A 14426-nucleotide genomic window follows, 5' to 3' on the forward strand; every position below is an offset into this window, starting at 1 on the left:
CGCGCTGATCCGATGGCAGGAGCCAGGAGCCAGGTGCCTTTCCTGGTCTCCCATGGGGTGCAGGGCCCAAGCACCTGGGCCATCCTCCACTGCACTCCCTGGCCACAGCAGAGGGCTGGCCTGGAAGAGGGGCAACCGGGACAGAATCCGGCGCCCCGACCGGGACTAGAACCCGGTGTGCCGGCGCCGCTAGGCGGAGGATTAGCCTAGTGAGCCGCGGCGCCGGCCCTGGATATAGCTTTTAAAAATCTAGTTTATTCTAGCTGCTTCTTTATAATACTGTATGAATGTTGTCTTGTGTTCACTAGAAAGTAAGTTCCTTGAGGACAGTTTTTGGTATGGTCTGTTCTTTGTATTAAAATAGTATTAAAACAGTGCATAGAATCTATACGTAGTGGGTGTTTGAAGGATGAATAAAAATTTTTTTGGCCTGGTTTTGGTTGGGGAATACATATGTTACTACCTTTTGACTAAAATCATTTTGACCCATCTTGTTTGATTAAAGAAGCCTTAGTTTATTTATTTCCAGTGCCTATGTGACTAATCCGTGAGTACATCACCCATAGAAGGCAGAACTAGTTTAAATATCTGTGTTTACTGACTGCTTTTCTGACAGATTACTTCCATTTTTATTAAGGAGATCTAGCAAAGGTAAATTCTCTGAATGGTACCTTCTCAAAGAAAATGGAAAAGAATAATACTACTAATAGTAAAAACCAAGTAACTGTTCTGAATCTGTTCTTTGCATGAGATTCTTGTATTGCCCTTGTCACATGCATTATAATTACCATATTTGCTTGCTTGTCCTCCTCAGGGTACTGGAACTCCTCTGGGAATATTGTTTGTGCCCTGAGCCGCCTTATAGCTGGCCAGTGCTGTTCCACTGTTAACACAAAGGGTTTTGAAGTGGAATAAGAAAGTTTATAAGCATACTTATGTTAAACTAGTCATAACCACTTAAACAAGTCATAATCAAATTCATAAGTAATATAATTTAATATTGAAGTTGCATGTCTGTATTAAGGCTAGGAAGTATTTTTAGAGGAAGAATGGATTATAATTCTAAAATGGATCATTAGTATTGTAAATTCTGAAGCTTAATTTTACTTTTTATTTTTCTATTACTCAACTGTATAGCCATTTTGTAACTTTATCTTCATCTGGATAACTTAGGCCTTCCTAAGCCTGGCCTTTTTTTTTTTTTTTTTTTTTTCTATTCTGTTTTTAATTTTTTCAACAAATATTGATCACCTAACTGTCTTCTGTAAGTACTGGGCTAGGCATTGTGTGAAGTATACCAAAATAGAACAGAAGTAGATTATGCTTGCAGGGAGCTTGTAGTATAATTGGGGACGTTAAAATGTATAGAAATAATGATAAAAAGTTAAGGCAATTAAAGTCACAAAAGAATGCTTGCTACCTTATCAGATACTTCTTGGTAATTTGTACTATATATATAGAGCTCTAATCTCACTTAATAAATCATCTGTATGCCACTAGGTTTAAGTAGGTAACAAAATGTGTTCACGTGCAGCTTTTAATTAGACTTTTTCAAATAATTAACAGTATTATAAATAAAGACCATGAAGAGAAAAGTAAGTCTTATAAGTCCTAAGATTGTGTTCATATTAGGAACCTAGTATTTTTTCCATTAGTTTCAAGGATAATCCAAGTTGCTAGTGTTAAAGAATTAACATCATTTGTTTCTTCACAGGGGAGTGAGTATCAACGTTCTGAGGCATGAAGCTGAGTTCTATGGAATCACTCCGTTAGGTACGTGTTCTCTCAGTGGTCTGGTACATTTGGCCCTTGGTTCACTGAACTTGCGCAGATAAAATGTGCTTTCTGTCAGGTCCACATTTTTGGTGAATTCAGTGCCTAGTTTTTGTGGATTTTCATAGTAAAAAGATGTTGTCAACTCCGATGTGTTAACTTAAACATTTTCCTTTTCTTTCCTTATCCTCTAACTAGAGAAAATAAAAATGGAGTACTATTTTTCTGTTTGCATGTACTCTTGACAAGTTTGCTTTGAAATGTTTTCAGTAAGAAGGCTTCTCTTATGTGAAGAATTGGAGCGCTCATCTTGTGGCAGTGTCCTTTTTCACGGTTACTTGCCTCCACCAGGTATTTCTGCTTTATTTCGTCTTTTTAAAAAAAATCTTTATTTAAGCCAGTACAAACTTACAGATAGGAAACTATTCCTAGAGGGCTGGATTTTCCATGGCCTACTGCTTGCCAGCCACTGTTTTATAGTGCTGGTTGTCAAGACTCTTTTTGTAAAGCTCAAGAGCTCTACAGAGAAATGCAGTGTCACTTCAGCCCCACTGTGGTTAATAAGAAGAGTTCTACCTTTACCTATGTTATAGTAGGCTCGTGAACAGGATTTCATTCTTAAAATGGCTCCCTGCCAAATGAAAGATATTTGGAAGATTGGGGAAACTCCTTCCCATAGCAGTTCCATTATAGTACCTAGTATCTAGTACCTAACACATAGTAAATGTATCATGAATGTAAAAACTTGCTGACAGACTGATTGAATCCATTAAGTTAAATATAGAGCTAGGTGAAAATGGAACATCATATGATAAATCTTAATCTTATCAATAATGACATCAAATTTGTTGAAAGAATTAGTGTTTCATTTTTGAACTGAATTACATGCAATAAATTGCTATATTGGAAGATTTTATCTATAATGTTTACATTTTTATGTTTCTTTTTAAAATTTAATATTTTTAGTTTTTGAAGATGAACTTGGAAATTTTTTCTTCCATTTTATTCTAGGTATTCCTAGTCGTAAAATAAACAACACAGGTAGATCCTCTGCTGATTCTAGGAATGGACTAAACTCCTCAGAAGGTGAAGCCCGGGGAAATGGCACACAGCCTGTTCTTTCTGGAACTGGAGAAGAGACTGTTAGGTTAGGTAAGCAGAGATCACATAAATAGGAAAAGAAAAATATCTGTGTTTTTACTTCTAGATAACATTGAGTAATTGTTTTTAAAGATATGTTTTGCCATTTTTTGATTTATTTATTTGAAAGGCAGAGTTATGGAGAGAGAGAGAGAGAGAGAGAGAGAGAATATCTTCTATCTGCTGGTTAACTCCCCAGGTGGCTGCAACAGCCAAGGCTGGGCCAGTCCAAAGCTAGGATCCCAGAGCTTCATCTGGTTCTCCAACATGGGTGCAGGTGTCCAAGCATTTGGCCCATCCTCCCCTGTCTTCCAAGGCACATTAGCAAGGAGGTGGATCCAAAGTGGAGCAGCTGGTTCCTGAACTGCTGCTCATATGGGATGCTGGCACTACAGGTGGTGGCTTTACCCACTATACCATAAGGCTGGCCTTTCCTTGTATCTTTTAAAATCAGATTGATCATTTGTAGCAAAAACCTGATTTAACATGTAATTTTTATTTAAAATATTTTGTGATTCTCCATTTGCTCTGAATCATTAGTTGAGGGATTGACACTTTTTCTGCCAAGCTAGCAAATATTTTAGGCTTTGTGGGTCATATAGTCAGTCTCTCAGAACTATTCAGCTTTGCTATTGCTGTTGTATTATGAAAATGTAGTGGATGATATGTAAATAAATTGTCATGGCTATTAACCAAAACAGACAGAAGGCTGGAATTGGCCTGAGGGCCATAATTTGCCATTCTCTATTTTAGAATGGAAAATATTTCTGTTTTTAAAATCAACAGGATTTCCTGTGGATCCACGAAAGGTGCTAATAGTAGCTGGCCATCATAACTGGATTGTAGCTGCATATGCCCATTTTGCTGTATGTTACAGGTACTGTATAATTAATGACTATGTTCATTTTAAGGGTAGTTTTCAATAATTTTGATTTTATGAAGTTAGACTGAATGGCAGTTTTAATCATATTTTTCCCCTACATTTTTTACCTATTTTTGTATCACCTGATTGAAATTTGGTTTGCTTTTGTTTTCACAGCTGATGTGGTAATATTGGTGAAGGCCTTAATGTCTTAAATATGCTCCAGATGTATGAACTGTAATGTTACTCAGATGTATTAAATGTTACTCCTTCTTGCTTGTATTTGGCTTTTGAGTAATTTAACTGTTGTCTTAAGTGAATTTAGGCAGGATTGTGAATATGAGTGCCTTGATTTTTCTCTCTGTTGGTTCAGTTTTGTACTATATAGTAAAGGAGAGCAGTTGTGTTGGTTGCAGCGACCACATTGTTGGGACTGTGGTAGTGAAGCAAGATAGCTGTGGGCAACAGTGGTGTAGTTTAGTATCTATATTGGGTGAGATTTAAACAGTAGTTTTGTTTTGCTAATTCTTAACATTCGGAAACTAAAAGGTAATGAAAAAGTGTGGTGATCAGTTTTTTTTTTAAGTTGGGGAAAGGGTAGACGTTAGTTCCAAATCATTGTATGCAGTGAGAAATGGTAATGATAAGGAATTGTACATAAGCACAAAACTGGATAGAATTATCTAGTGTAGATTATGATTCCCTCTAATTTAATTGCAGAAAAATCGAAGACTACATTTTTAAAATCACTGTTGTATTTGGTTAAAAAATACAGCCACAGTAGGTTAAAAAAACACAGAAAAGTCTTCTAAAGTTTATAAATGTGATTTAATCTCAGATATGTTTTCAAATCTGTTTATTAAAGGGCTGCTATTTAATGTTAGATGTGTATTTTCATCATAATGGTGAGTACATGCAGACTTTATATTTTCAGTGTTTGTGGATTTTTTTTATTTATTTATTTATTTTGACAGGCAGAGTTAGACAGTGAGAGAGACAGAGAGAAAGGTCTTCCTTCCATTGGTTCACCACCCCCAGATGGCTGCTATGGCTGGTGCGCTGTGCCGATCCAAAGCCAGGAGCCAGGTGCTTCCTCCTGGTCTCCTATGTGGGTGCATGTCCCAAGCACTTGGGCCATCCTCCACTGCCTTCCCGGGCCACAGCAGAGAGCTGGACTGGAAAAGGAGCATCCTGGACAGGATCCTGTGCCCCAACCGGGACTAGACCTGGGGTGCTGGCGCCACAGGCAGAGGATTAGCCAAGTGAGCCACAGCGCTGGCCCGTTTGTGGATTTTTTTTTTTAAAGCTTTTATTTAATGAATGCAGATTTCATAGATAAAACTTTAGGAATATAGTGGTTCTCCCCCCACCCCCATACCTACCCTCCCACTCTGGTCCCACCTCCTACTCCCTCTCCTATCCCATTCTTCATTAAGATTCACTTTTAATTAACTTTATATACAGAACACCAACTCTATACTAAGTAAAGATTTCAACAGCTTACATCCAGTCACACACACAGCATATAAAGTATTGTTTGAGAACAAGTTTTGCAGTTAATTCTCATAGTACAACTCATTAAAGGCTGGAGGTCCTACATGGGGAATAAGTGCACAGTGACTTCTTTTGTTCATTTAACAATTAACATTCTTATATATGATGTCAGTGATCACTCGAGGCTCTTGCCGTGAGCCTCTTGCTATGACCATACATTCTGTCAGTGTTTAGACAAGGCCATAAACAAAGTGGAAGTTCTCTCTTCTCTTCATAGAAATGTACATCCTTCTTTGATAGCCCCTTCTTACCAGGGTCTCACTCACAGAGATTCTTCATGTAGGATATATTTTGCCACATTGTCTTGGCTTTCCATACCTGAAATGCTCTCATGGGCTTTTAAGCCTTAGGGGCTGATTCTGAGGTCAGTGTTATTTAAAGTGATTGTCATTCTTCCAAGTCTGCTGTGTGGACTGCTTCCCGTGTTGGACATTTCCTCCTTTTTAATTCTATTACTATTACCAGGCACTTGATGCTATTTATATGATCCACTTAATCCTATTTGTATGTTCACTTTTACACTTAATATGGTTACTTTAACAATTAAGGCGTTTTTACCACCAATTTTAATGGGATTTGGAGTCCCATGACAAGTTTTTAAACTGTACCCTTAGAAGTAAGTTTGTAGGAATGTATGCAGAACTATGCAGCTTTACAGTTACAAACTTCCTCGTCCTTCTCTTATTCCCCCTCTTATTTTTTACTGAGATCTATTTTCAATTGACATTATATACATACGATTAACTCTAAAGAGTTGCATATATAGTATGAAGAGAAAAAATAAAGTGTTCCTCAGCAGTCAAGATGAGGGCTGTTCAAGTTATTGTTTCTCAAAGTGTCAATTTCACTTCTACAGCTTTTGTTTTAGGTGCTCTGTTCTCACAGATCAGGGAGAATATACAGTATTTGTCCCTTTGGGACTGGCTTATTTCACTAAGTATGAAGTTTTCCAGATTGATCCATTTTGTTGCAAATGACTGGATTTCATTTTTTTTTACTGCTGTGTAGTATTCCATAGTGTACATATACCATAATTTCTTTATCCAGTTTTTGGTTTATGGGCATTTAGGTTAATTCCATGACTTAGCTTTTGTGAATTGAGCTGCAATAAACATGGAGGTGCAGATAGCTTTTTTTGTTTACTGATTTCATTTCCCTTGGGTAAATACCCAGGAGTGGGTTGGCTGGGTCATAGGGTAGGTCTATATTCAAATTTCTGAAGTATCTCCATACTGGCTTTACCAGTTTACATTCCCACCAACAATGGATTAGGGTACCTTTTTCCCCACATCCTTGGCAGCATTTCTTGTTTGTTGATTTCTGTATGAAAGCCATTCTAACTAGGGTGAGGTGAAACCTCATTGTAGTTTTCATTTGCGTTTCCCTGACAGCTAGTGATCCTAAACATTTTTTCGTGTGTCTGTTGCCCATTTGGATTTCATCTTTTGAAAAATGTCTAAGTCCTTTGCCCATCTCTTAACTAGGATATTAATTTTGTTGTTGTGGAGTTTCTTGATCTCTTTGTAAATTCTGGTTTTTAATTTGTAGATTCTGGTTGTTAATCCTTTAACACTGCATAGTTTTCAAATTTCTCCCATTCTGTCAATTTGTTCTTAACTTTCCTGTTTCTTTTGCTGTACAGAAGTGTCTCAATTTGAAGTAATCCCATTTGTTAATTTTGGCTTTGACTGCCTTTGCTTCTGGGGTCTTTTCCAAGAACTGTTTGCCTGTGCCAATGTCTTGAGGCTTCCCCAGTGTTTTCAGTTTGGTGTCGGGTTGTAGATTTAGATCTTTAATCCATGTTGAGTGGATTTTTGTGTAATGTGTAAGGTAGGGGTCTTGTGTCATACTTCTGCATGTGGAAATCCAGTTTTCCTAGCACCATTTGTTGAAGAGACTGTGCTTTTTCCAGGGAATGGTTTTAGCTCCTTGGTCAAATATAAGTTGGCTGTAGATGTTTGGATTGATTTTTGGTGTTTCTATTCTGTTCCATTGGTCTGTACATGTATTTTTGTATAAGTACCAGGATGTTTTTATTATAACCGCCCTGTAGTATGTCTTGAAATCTGGTATTGTGATGCCTCCGGCTTTGTTTTTGTTGTACAAGATTGCTTTAGCTATTTGAGGTCTCCTGTGCCTTCATATGAATTTCAGTACCATTTTTTCTAGATCTGAGAAGGATGTCTTTGGTATTTTGATTGGTAACACATTGAATCTGTAAATTGCTTTTGGGAGAATGGACATTTTGATGATATTGATTCTTCCAATCCATGAACATGCAAGATTTTTCTCTTTTTATATCTTCTATTTCTTTCTTTAATGCTTTGTAATTCTTATTGTAGAGATCTTTTACATCCTTGGTTAAATTTATTCCAAGGATGATTTTTTTTTTTTTTTTTGTAGCTGTTGTGAATGGGATTGATCTTTAGAAATTCTTTCTCAGGCATGGCATTGTCTGTGTATACAAGGGCTGTTGATTTTTGTGTATTGACTTTATATCCTGCTACTTTAACTAACTCTTCTATGAGTTCTAATAGTCTCTTACTGGAATCTTTTGGATCTCCTATATATATAAAATCATGTCATCTGCAAATAGGGATAATTTGACTTTCGTCTTCCCAATTCATATCCCTTTGATTTCTTTTTCTTGTGTAATGGCTCTGGTTGAAACTTCTAGGACTGTGTTGAATAGCAATAGTGAGAGTGGGCATCCATGTCTGATACCAGATCTCAGTGGAAATGCTTCTAGGTTTTGCCCTTTCAGTAGGATGCTGGCTGTGGATTTGTCATAAATTGCCTTGTGTTGAGCAATGTTCCTTCTAAACCCAGTAGAGTTTTCATTGGTGTTTTATTTTGTCAAATGCTTTCTCTGCATCTGTTGAGATGATCATATGGTTTTTGTCCTTCAATTTCTTAATGTGATGTATCACATTGATTTGCAAATCCATCCCTGTATACTAGGGATAAATCCTACTTGGTCCAGATGAATGATCTTTTTGTTGTGTTGTTGGCTTCGGTTGGCCAGAATTTTGTTGAGGATTTTTACGTATATGTTCATCAGGGATATTGTTCTGTCATTTTATTTCTCTGTTGCATCTTTTCCGGGTTTAGGAATTAAGGTGATGCTGGCTTCACAGGAAGAATTTGGGAAGATTCCCTCCCTTTCAGTAGTTTTGAACAACTTGAGAAGAATTGGAGTTAGTTCTTTAAATGTCTGGTAGAATTCAGCAGTGAAGCCATCTGATCCTGGCCTTTTCTTTGCTGGGAGAGCCTTTCTTACTGATTCAATTTATGTCTTGATCATGGGTCTGTTTAGGTTTTCTGTGTCTTTATGGCTCAATTTAGATAGGTTGTATGTGACCATTTCTTCTAGGTTTCCTAGTTTGTTGGCATATAGCTCTTTGAAGTGGTTTCTGATGATTCTTTTTATTTCTGTGATGTCTGTTACTTTTTTTTTTTTTTTTTTTTTTTGACAGGCAGAGTGGACAGTGAGAGAGAGAGACAGAGAGAAAGGTCTTCCTTTGCCGTTGGTTCACCCTCCAATGGCCGCCGCGGCCGGCGCGCTGCGGCTGGTGCACCGCGCTGATCCGATGGCAGGAGCCAGGAGCCAGGTGCTTTTCCTGGTCTCCCATGGGGTGCAGGGCCCAAGCACCTGGGCCCTCCTCCACTGCACTTCCCTGGCCACAGCAGAGAGCTGGCCTGGAAGAGGGGCAACCGGGACAGAATCCGGTGCCCTGACCGAGACTAGAACCCGGTGTGCCGGCGCCGCTAGGCGGAGGATTAGCCTAGTGAGCCGCGGCGCCGGCCCTATTTTCTTTTTCTTTAATTTTATTGATTTGAGTCTTCTCTCTCCTTGTTTTGGTTAGCTGCTCATTGGTTTGTCGGTTTTGTTTATTTTTCAAAAAACCAGCTCTTCGTTTTACTGATCTTTTGTATTGTTTCAATTTTGATTTCTTCTTTAATTTTGAACCATCTACTAGCTTTGGATTTGGTTTGCTGTTGTTTTTCTAGGTCCTTGAAGTACATAGATACATTTATTTGGTGCCTTTCCAGTTTCTTGATGTAGGTGCCAATTGCTATAAACTTTCCTCTTAACACTGCTTTTGCTGTATCCCACAAATTGTGGTATGTTGTGTTGTCTTCATTTGTTTCCAGAGACTTTTTATTTCTCTTCTGATTTCTTCTATGACCCACTGATCATTCAAAAACATGTTGTTCATTCTCCATGTGTTTGCATATGATGTAGAGATTCTTGAGTTGTTGATTTCCACCTTCATTGCATTGTATTCCAAGAAGATATATGATATGATTTCAGTTTGTTTTTTTTTTTTTAATTTGCTGAGACTTGCTTTATGGCATAGCATATGGTCAATCCTAGAGAAAGTTCCATGCAGTGGAGAAAAATGTGCGTACTCTGTGGCTGTAGGGTGGGAGGTTCTGTAGATATCTGCTAGGTCTATTTGGTCTTGGTGTTAATTAACTCTGTTGGTTCCTTGTTGATTTTCTGTCTGGTTGATCTGTCCATTGCTGAAAGTGGGGCATTGAAGTCCCCTGTTACTATTGTGTTTGAGTGTGTATCTCTCTTTATTCTGTTAACAATTCTTTTAAATAGCTAGGTGCCCTGTAATTAGATGCATATACATTGATAATAGTTGCATTTTCCTGTTGAATTGATCCTTTAATCATTATATAGTGTCCTTCTTTGTCTCTTTTAATAGTTTTTGTTAGTCTTTTGTCTAATACTAGGATGGCCACATTTTTTCTTTTTCTTTTCTTTTTTTCTTTTTTGTTTTTGTTTTTGGTTTCTCTTAGTATGGATTATCTTTTTCCATCCTTTCACTTTTAGTCTGTGAGCATCTTTGTTGGTGAGGTATGTTTCTTGTAGGCAGCATGTAGATGGGTTTTCTTTTTTAATCCATTCAGCTAGTCTGTGTCTTGTAATTGGAGGGTTGAGACCATTAACATTCAGTGTGACTATTGTTAACTACCGACTTTGTCCTGCCATGTTTCTGTGAATAGCTCTGTTTTTGTGTTTTTGGATTTCATTTGTACTTTTGCTGGGTCATTGTCTGTGTTCATCTTTTATAGTGATGGTCCTGTTTCTGTGTGTAGCACATCCTTGAGCATCTTTTGTTGGGCTGGACAAGTAGTTACAAATTCTTTCAATTTCTGTTTGTTGTGGAAGATCCTTATTTCTCCATTCATAAATGAGAGTTTTGCAGGGTACAGTATTCTGGGTTGACAGCTCTTTTCTCTTAGTACTTGGAATATGTCTTGCCATTGTCTCCTTGCCTGCAGTGTATGGGATGAGAATCCAAAGTGAGTCTAATTGGGTTTCCTCTGAATGTGATTTGTGGTTTCTCTCCTGCACATCTTAAGATCTGTTCTTTGTGTTTCACATAGGTGAGTTTTGCTACAATGTAAGTGGTGAAGTTCTTTTCTGGTCCTGTCTATTGGGAGTTCTGTGTATTTCTTGTTCTTGGATGTCTCTTTCTCTTTCCAGATTGTGGAAGTTATCTGTTGTTATTTCATTAAGAAGGTCTTCTAAGCCTTTCTTTCCACCCCTTCCAGAATTCCTAGAATCAGTAAATTGGGTGATCTTGTAAATCTCCAACCATGATTTTTAATTTTCTGATTTCTCCTTCTTGTTTTGGCCTTTTTGTATTTCCAGAAATTTGTGTCCTAGTTCTGATTCTTTCTTCTGTCTCCTCTATTCTATTGTTAAGACTTTCCATTACATTTTTTATTTGTTCTACTGAATTCTTCATTTCCAGTATTTCATTCTGGCTTCTCTTTAAAATCTCAGTTTCTTGGGAGTGTTAGATCATGAATTTGGTTATGATTGCTTCTACGTTAACTATTAATTTTCTGAATTCCTTTTCTGGCATATCCTTGATCTGTTCTTCTTCAGCCTCCATTATTGAAGAATTGTATTGTTCCTTTGGGGAGTTCATTCTCACTCAGGATTTTTCCTTTATTCTTTGACATTTGTGGATGATTTAATTTTTAACTGTGGCTTTGAGCCTGTGGTGCGATTTCCCTATGCTATGTGCTGCTATGTGTCTGTGCGTTGCAAGTGGAAGCACGCATCTCTGCCTCCTGGAGTACTGTATACTTCTAGATCATGATGGAGGCGGTACCAGAGCTTTGGTGCACTAAGTGCCACCTACAGGCTCACTTCTCACTGGTATGTCAAACAAACTCAGGTTTTCACTGTTCAGGACTACTCTTTGTTTGTAACGGTTGAGTGGTGGGGAGGAAATCACTCTGGAATGTGATTTTCGTTCCTGGGTGGGGGGGTGCTGTGAGGTAGCCCCCGCAATTAATTGGTTTGTACGGAGGAGGCAAATGTGGTAGACCCCTGCTTACACTTGAAACTAAACCATAAATATGACTTCTCCTGCTGGTTGCAGGTTCTGTGGGGAGAGGAGGAGACATAAATGGACCGTGTCGTGCCCAACCTCTCTGCCCACTCCCATACAATTTCTCCTTCCCACTTGGAACTTCAAACACAGTTCACCAAGCTTTCCCACCTGTCACTATCTGCAGCTGCATGGACTTGTGACCTCTCACCTGGTTCACTGGGGTGGGTGGGTGCCAACCTCCCTGCTGGGTCTTCACCACTTCTCCTTCCCCTTTGCTCCCTTACCGTTACCTGAGCAGTCTCTGGTGGACTCCAGGGCTACTCTGTGTAAACTTCTCATGATTCCATAACCAGCTTGTATCCCCTCTGCTTACTAACTTCCCCTGCACGACTTGGAATGTCCTTTTGCTATACTACTATCTTAGATTTTTAATATTATAACATAGTACAGAAATGACTTTGTTTTTTGGGGGGGCGGTAGGGATGACTTAAGTAAGACTAACTTACTGTAGGAATTTTTTTGAGTATTATTTTGAAATTAGCATCTTAGGATGTAAATTGCAGACAGACTTCACTTTAAATATTATATACAAATATTTATTGATAAGAGATTCTGGGAGAGTTGTAAGATTATAAGTTATCCAAATGTAACAGCAGAATATACCTTTTGTTATCGCACAGTAGTGCTGAAGATTGCTACTTGTCAGAGACACATGGTGTTGCACAATATTACACACATTGTGTGTCACACATTATGAAGAGGAATGTAGGTAGATTTCCCATCTTGTTTGCTTTTGTCCGCCATCTTTCTTTGCTTTCAGAGTGTCAGAGATAGCAGTGTGCAGAGTGACCAAGGGGAAGAATGAGTATGTACTAGACTGCGTCATGCATAGTTAAATCATCCAGTGCAATGGAAATAGATTTCAATAGAAGGGAAAATATTGACATTATTTTAGAGTGTAAGCTTTTGCAAATTGGTTTTCCCTCAAGTTTTTATATCAGTAAATTAAAAATCTTAACAAGAGTAACACAGAGAATACCTGAGTGTTCTTCACTTAGAGTCACAGATTTTCTACAGTTAGGTTTTATTTGTTTTAAGATTTACTTATTGGACAGAGTGACAGAGAGGGAGAGATGACAGACATCTTTATCTTACAGGTTCATTCCCGCTTGGCCTCTATAGCCAGGGCTGCTCCAGGCTAAAGCCAGGAGCCAGAAATCCATCCTGGTATTCTCATATGGGTGTCAGGGACTCAGGTACTTGGGCTATCTTCTGTTGCCTCCCAGGCACTTTAGCAGGAAGGTGGATCCAAACAGAGTAGCCAAGACTCAAACTAACTGTCCAGTATCAGATGCCAGCATCATAAGCAGCAACTTAACCTATGTGCCACAATGCTGGCCCCTAGGTTTTATTTTTATATCCCCTCTTCTTAGTTGGGTTTATGACGGTGTTACCTTCACAGGATAGTTTTGTAAATTGCTCCCCTCTTGCAGCTTATATTTCACTCTAGATCTTTATTTGGAATTGACTTTTTTTGGAATTTACTTATGAGATAAGAGATTTAAGAATTTATCTTGTTTTCTTCCAAATGGGTGGGTAATTATGTTCTGATAATTTATCATGAAAGTAATTCTAACTGAATTCGGCAGCCTCCTTTATCTTGCTGTGTGTAGTTGTGTATAGCTGTTTTGGGACTTCTGTGTTCTTTATTTCAATGCAAGTTGAGTTTCAGGATGTTTATAGTAAGTTTCAGGATTTCACAGGCATATCCTCTTTATAGAATTTCTTTGGGGTCTTAGCTAAACAAAGAATTCATTCTTTTCCGCACTCTCTTGACTCCAGAATGTTAGTTTACTAGGCTGTTGTAAAAAGGAGTGCTAAGACCTTAGCTCCTTACATTTTGTTTCTCTTTTTACGTATTTTAAATCTTATGTTGTATGGGAAAAAAGTAAATGTTTCTTTTTACTTACTTATAATTTAAAAACAAGTAAATTCACATAGTTTATTAATAATTAAGTCTTGTAATTGTTACATAGCCACTCTTCAATATGCTACCCTGATTATTTACCCTTCTCTGGATCTTACAATACCCTCATTTACTGTGGAGATAAACAACTTAGACATGTGATCATTGTGAAAGATTAGATTACATATGGTTTCCTTATTTATATTCTCAAATTAATGAGTGGAAGATCACATCGTGCACTTCATTAAATTCAGCATTTCTTCATTGACCTGTCCTGTGTCTGCATCTACAAAGCAACATGTTTTATTGTTCTTGAAGAATTGACAATCCCTGCTTTGTGCTCAGTCTCAGAGTCCCTAAATGCATCTATATTGCATTTCTATTTCCAAATTTGTATTCTAACACATCCCATCTGGTGCCTAAAGATGATAGTTACACATGGTACAGTGCTTAAGGAACATTAATATGTCTTTCTCAGTATTGCTTTGAAGGAAATCAGTAATTCTCCAACTAAGAAGATGGAACTGTGTATTTTTATGAATTATAGTTACATTACTATGCATAGTTAAATGAAACTGAAATGTTTTTATTTAGGTCGTTAGGTGACCGTTATTTATGAATATATAAGTTTGATTTTTTTTTTTTTTGCAGTGAGTTTGTCAGATAATATGTAAAGGAATGTTTTTTTTCCTCCATCTCTCCCTTGGAAAGCACAAAAAAAGCTTTACAATTTTGTTTGTCGTATTTTTTGAGAGCAACTTTAAAA

The 14426-nt window shown here is 37.7% G+C and overlaps 1 protein-coding gene across 5 annotated transcripts in view; it reads left to right on the forward strand.

Moving 5' to 3' along the window:
• KCTD3 (potassium channel tetramerization domain containing 3) overlaps positions 1-14426 on the forward strand; it is a 51928-nt gene that overhangs the window by 10776 nt on the left and 26726 nt on the right. For 3 of the 5 annotated variants that reach the window (XM_051820562.3, XM_051820563.3, XM_089312183.1), the window contains exons 5-8: positions 1715-1773; positions 2044-2124; positions 2785-2925; positions 3700-3790. In XM_051820562.3, the coding sequence (XP_051676522.1) occupies positions 1715-1773; positions 2044-2124; positions 2785-2925; positions 3700-3790 (372 nt within the window). Of the gene's footprint in view, positions 1-1714; positions 1774-1971; positions 2125-2784; positions 2926-3699; positions 3791-14426 lie in introns of all 5 variants that reach the window. The other 2 variants (XM_051820566.3, XM_051820567.3) reach the window with 1 other exon arrangement.

Source organism: Oryctolagus cuniculus, chromosome 13 (assembly GCF_051225735.1).
Source record: "Oryctolagus cuniculus isolate XC-2025 breed Fujian yellow rabbit chromosome 13, ASM5122573v1, whole genome shotgun sequence".
NCBI lineage: Eukaryota > Metazoa > Chordata > Mammalia > Lagomorpha > Leporidae > Oryctolagus > Oryctolagus cuniculus.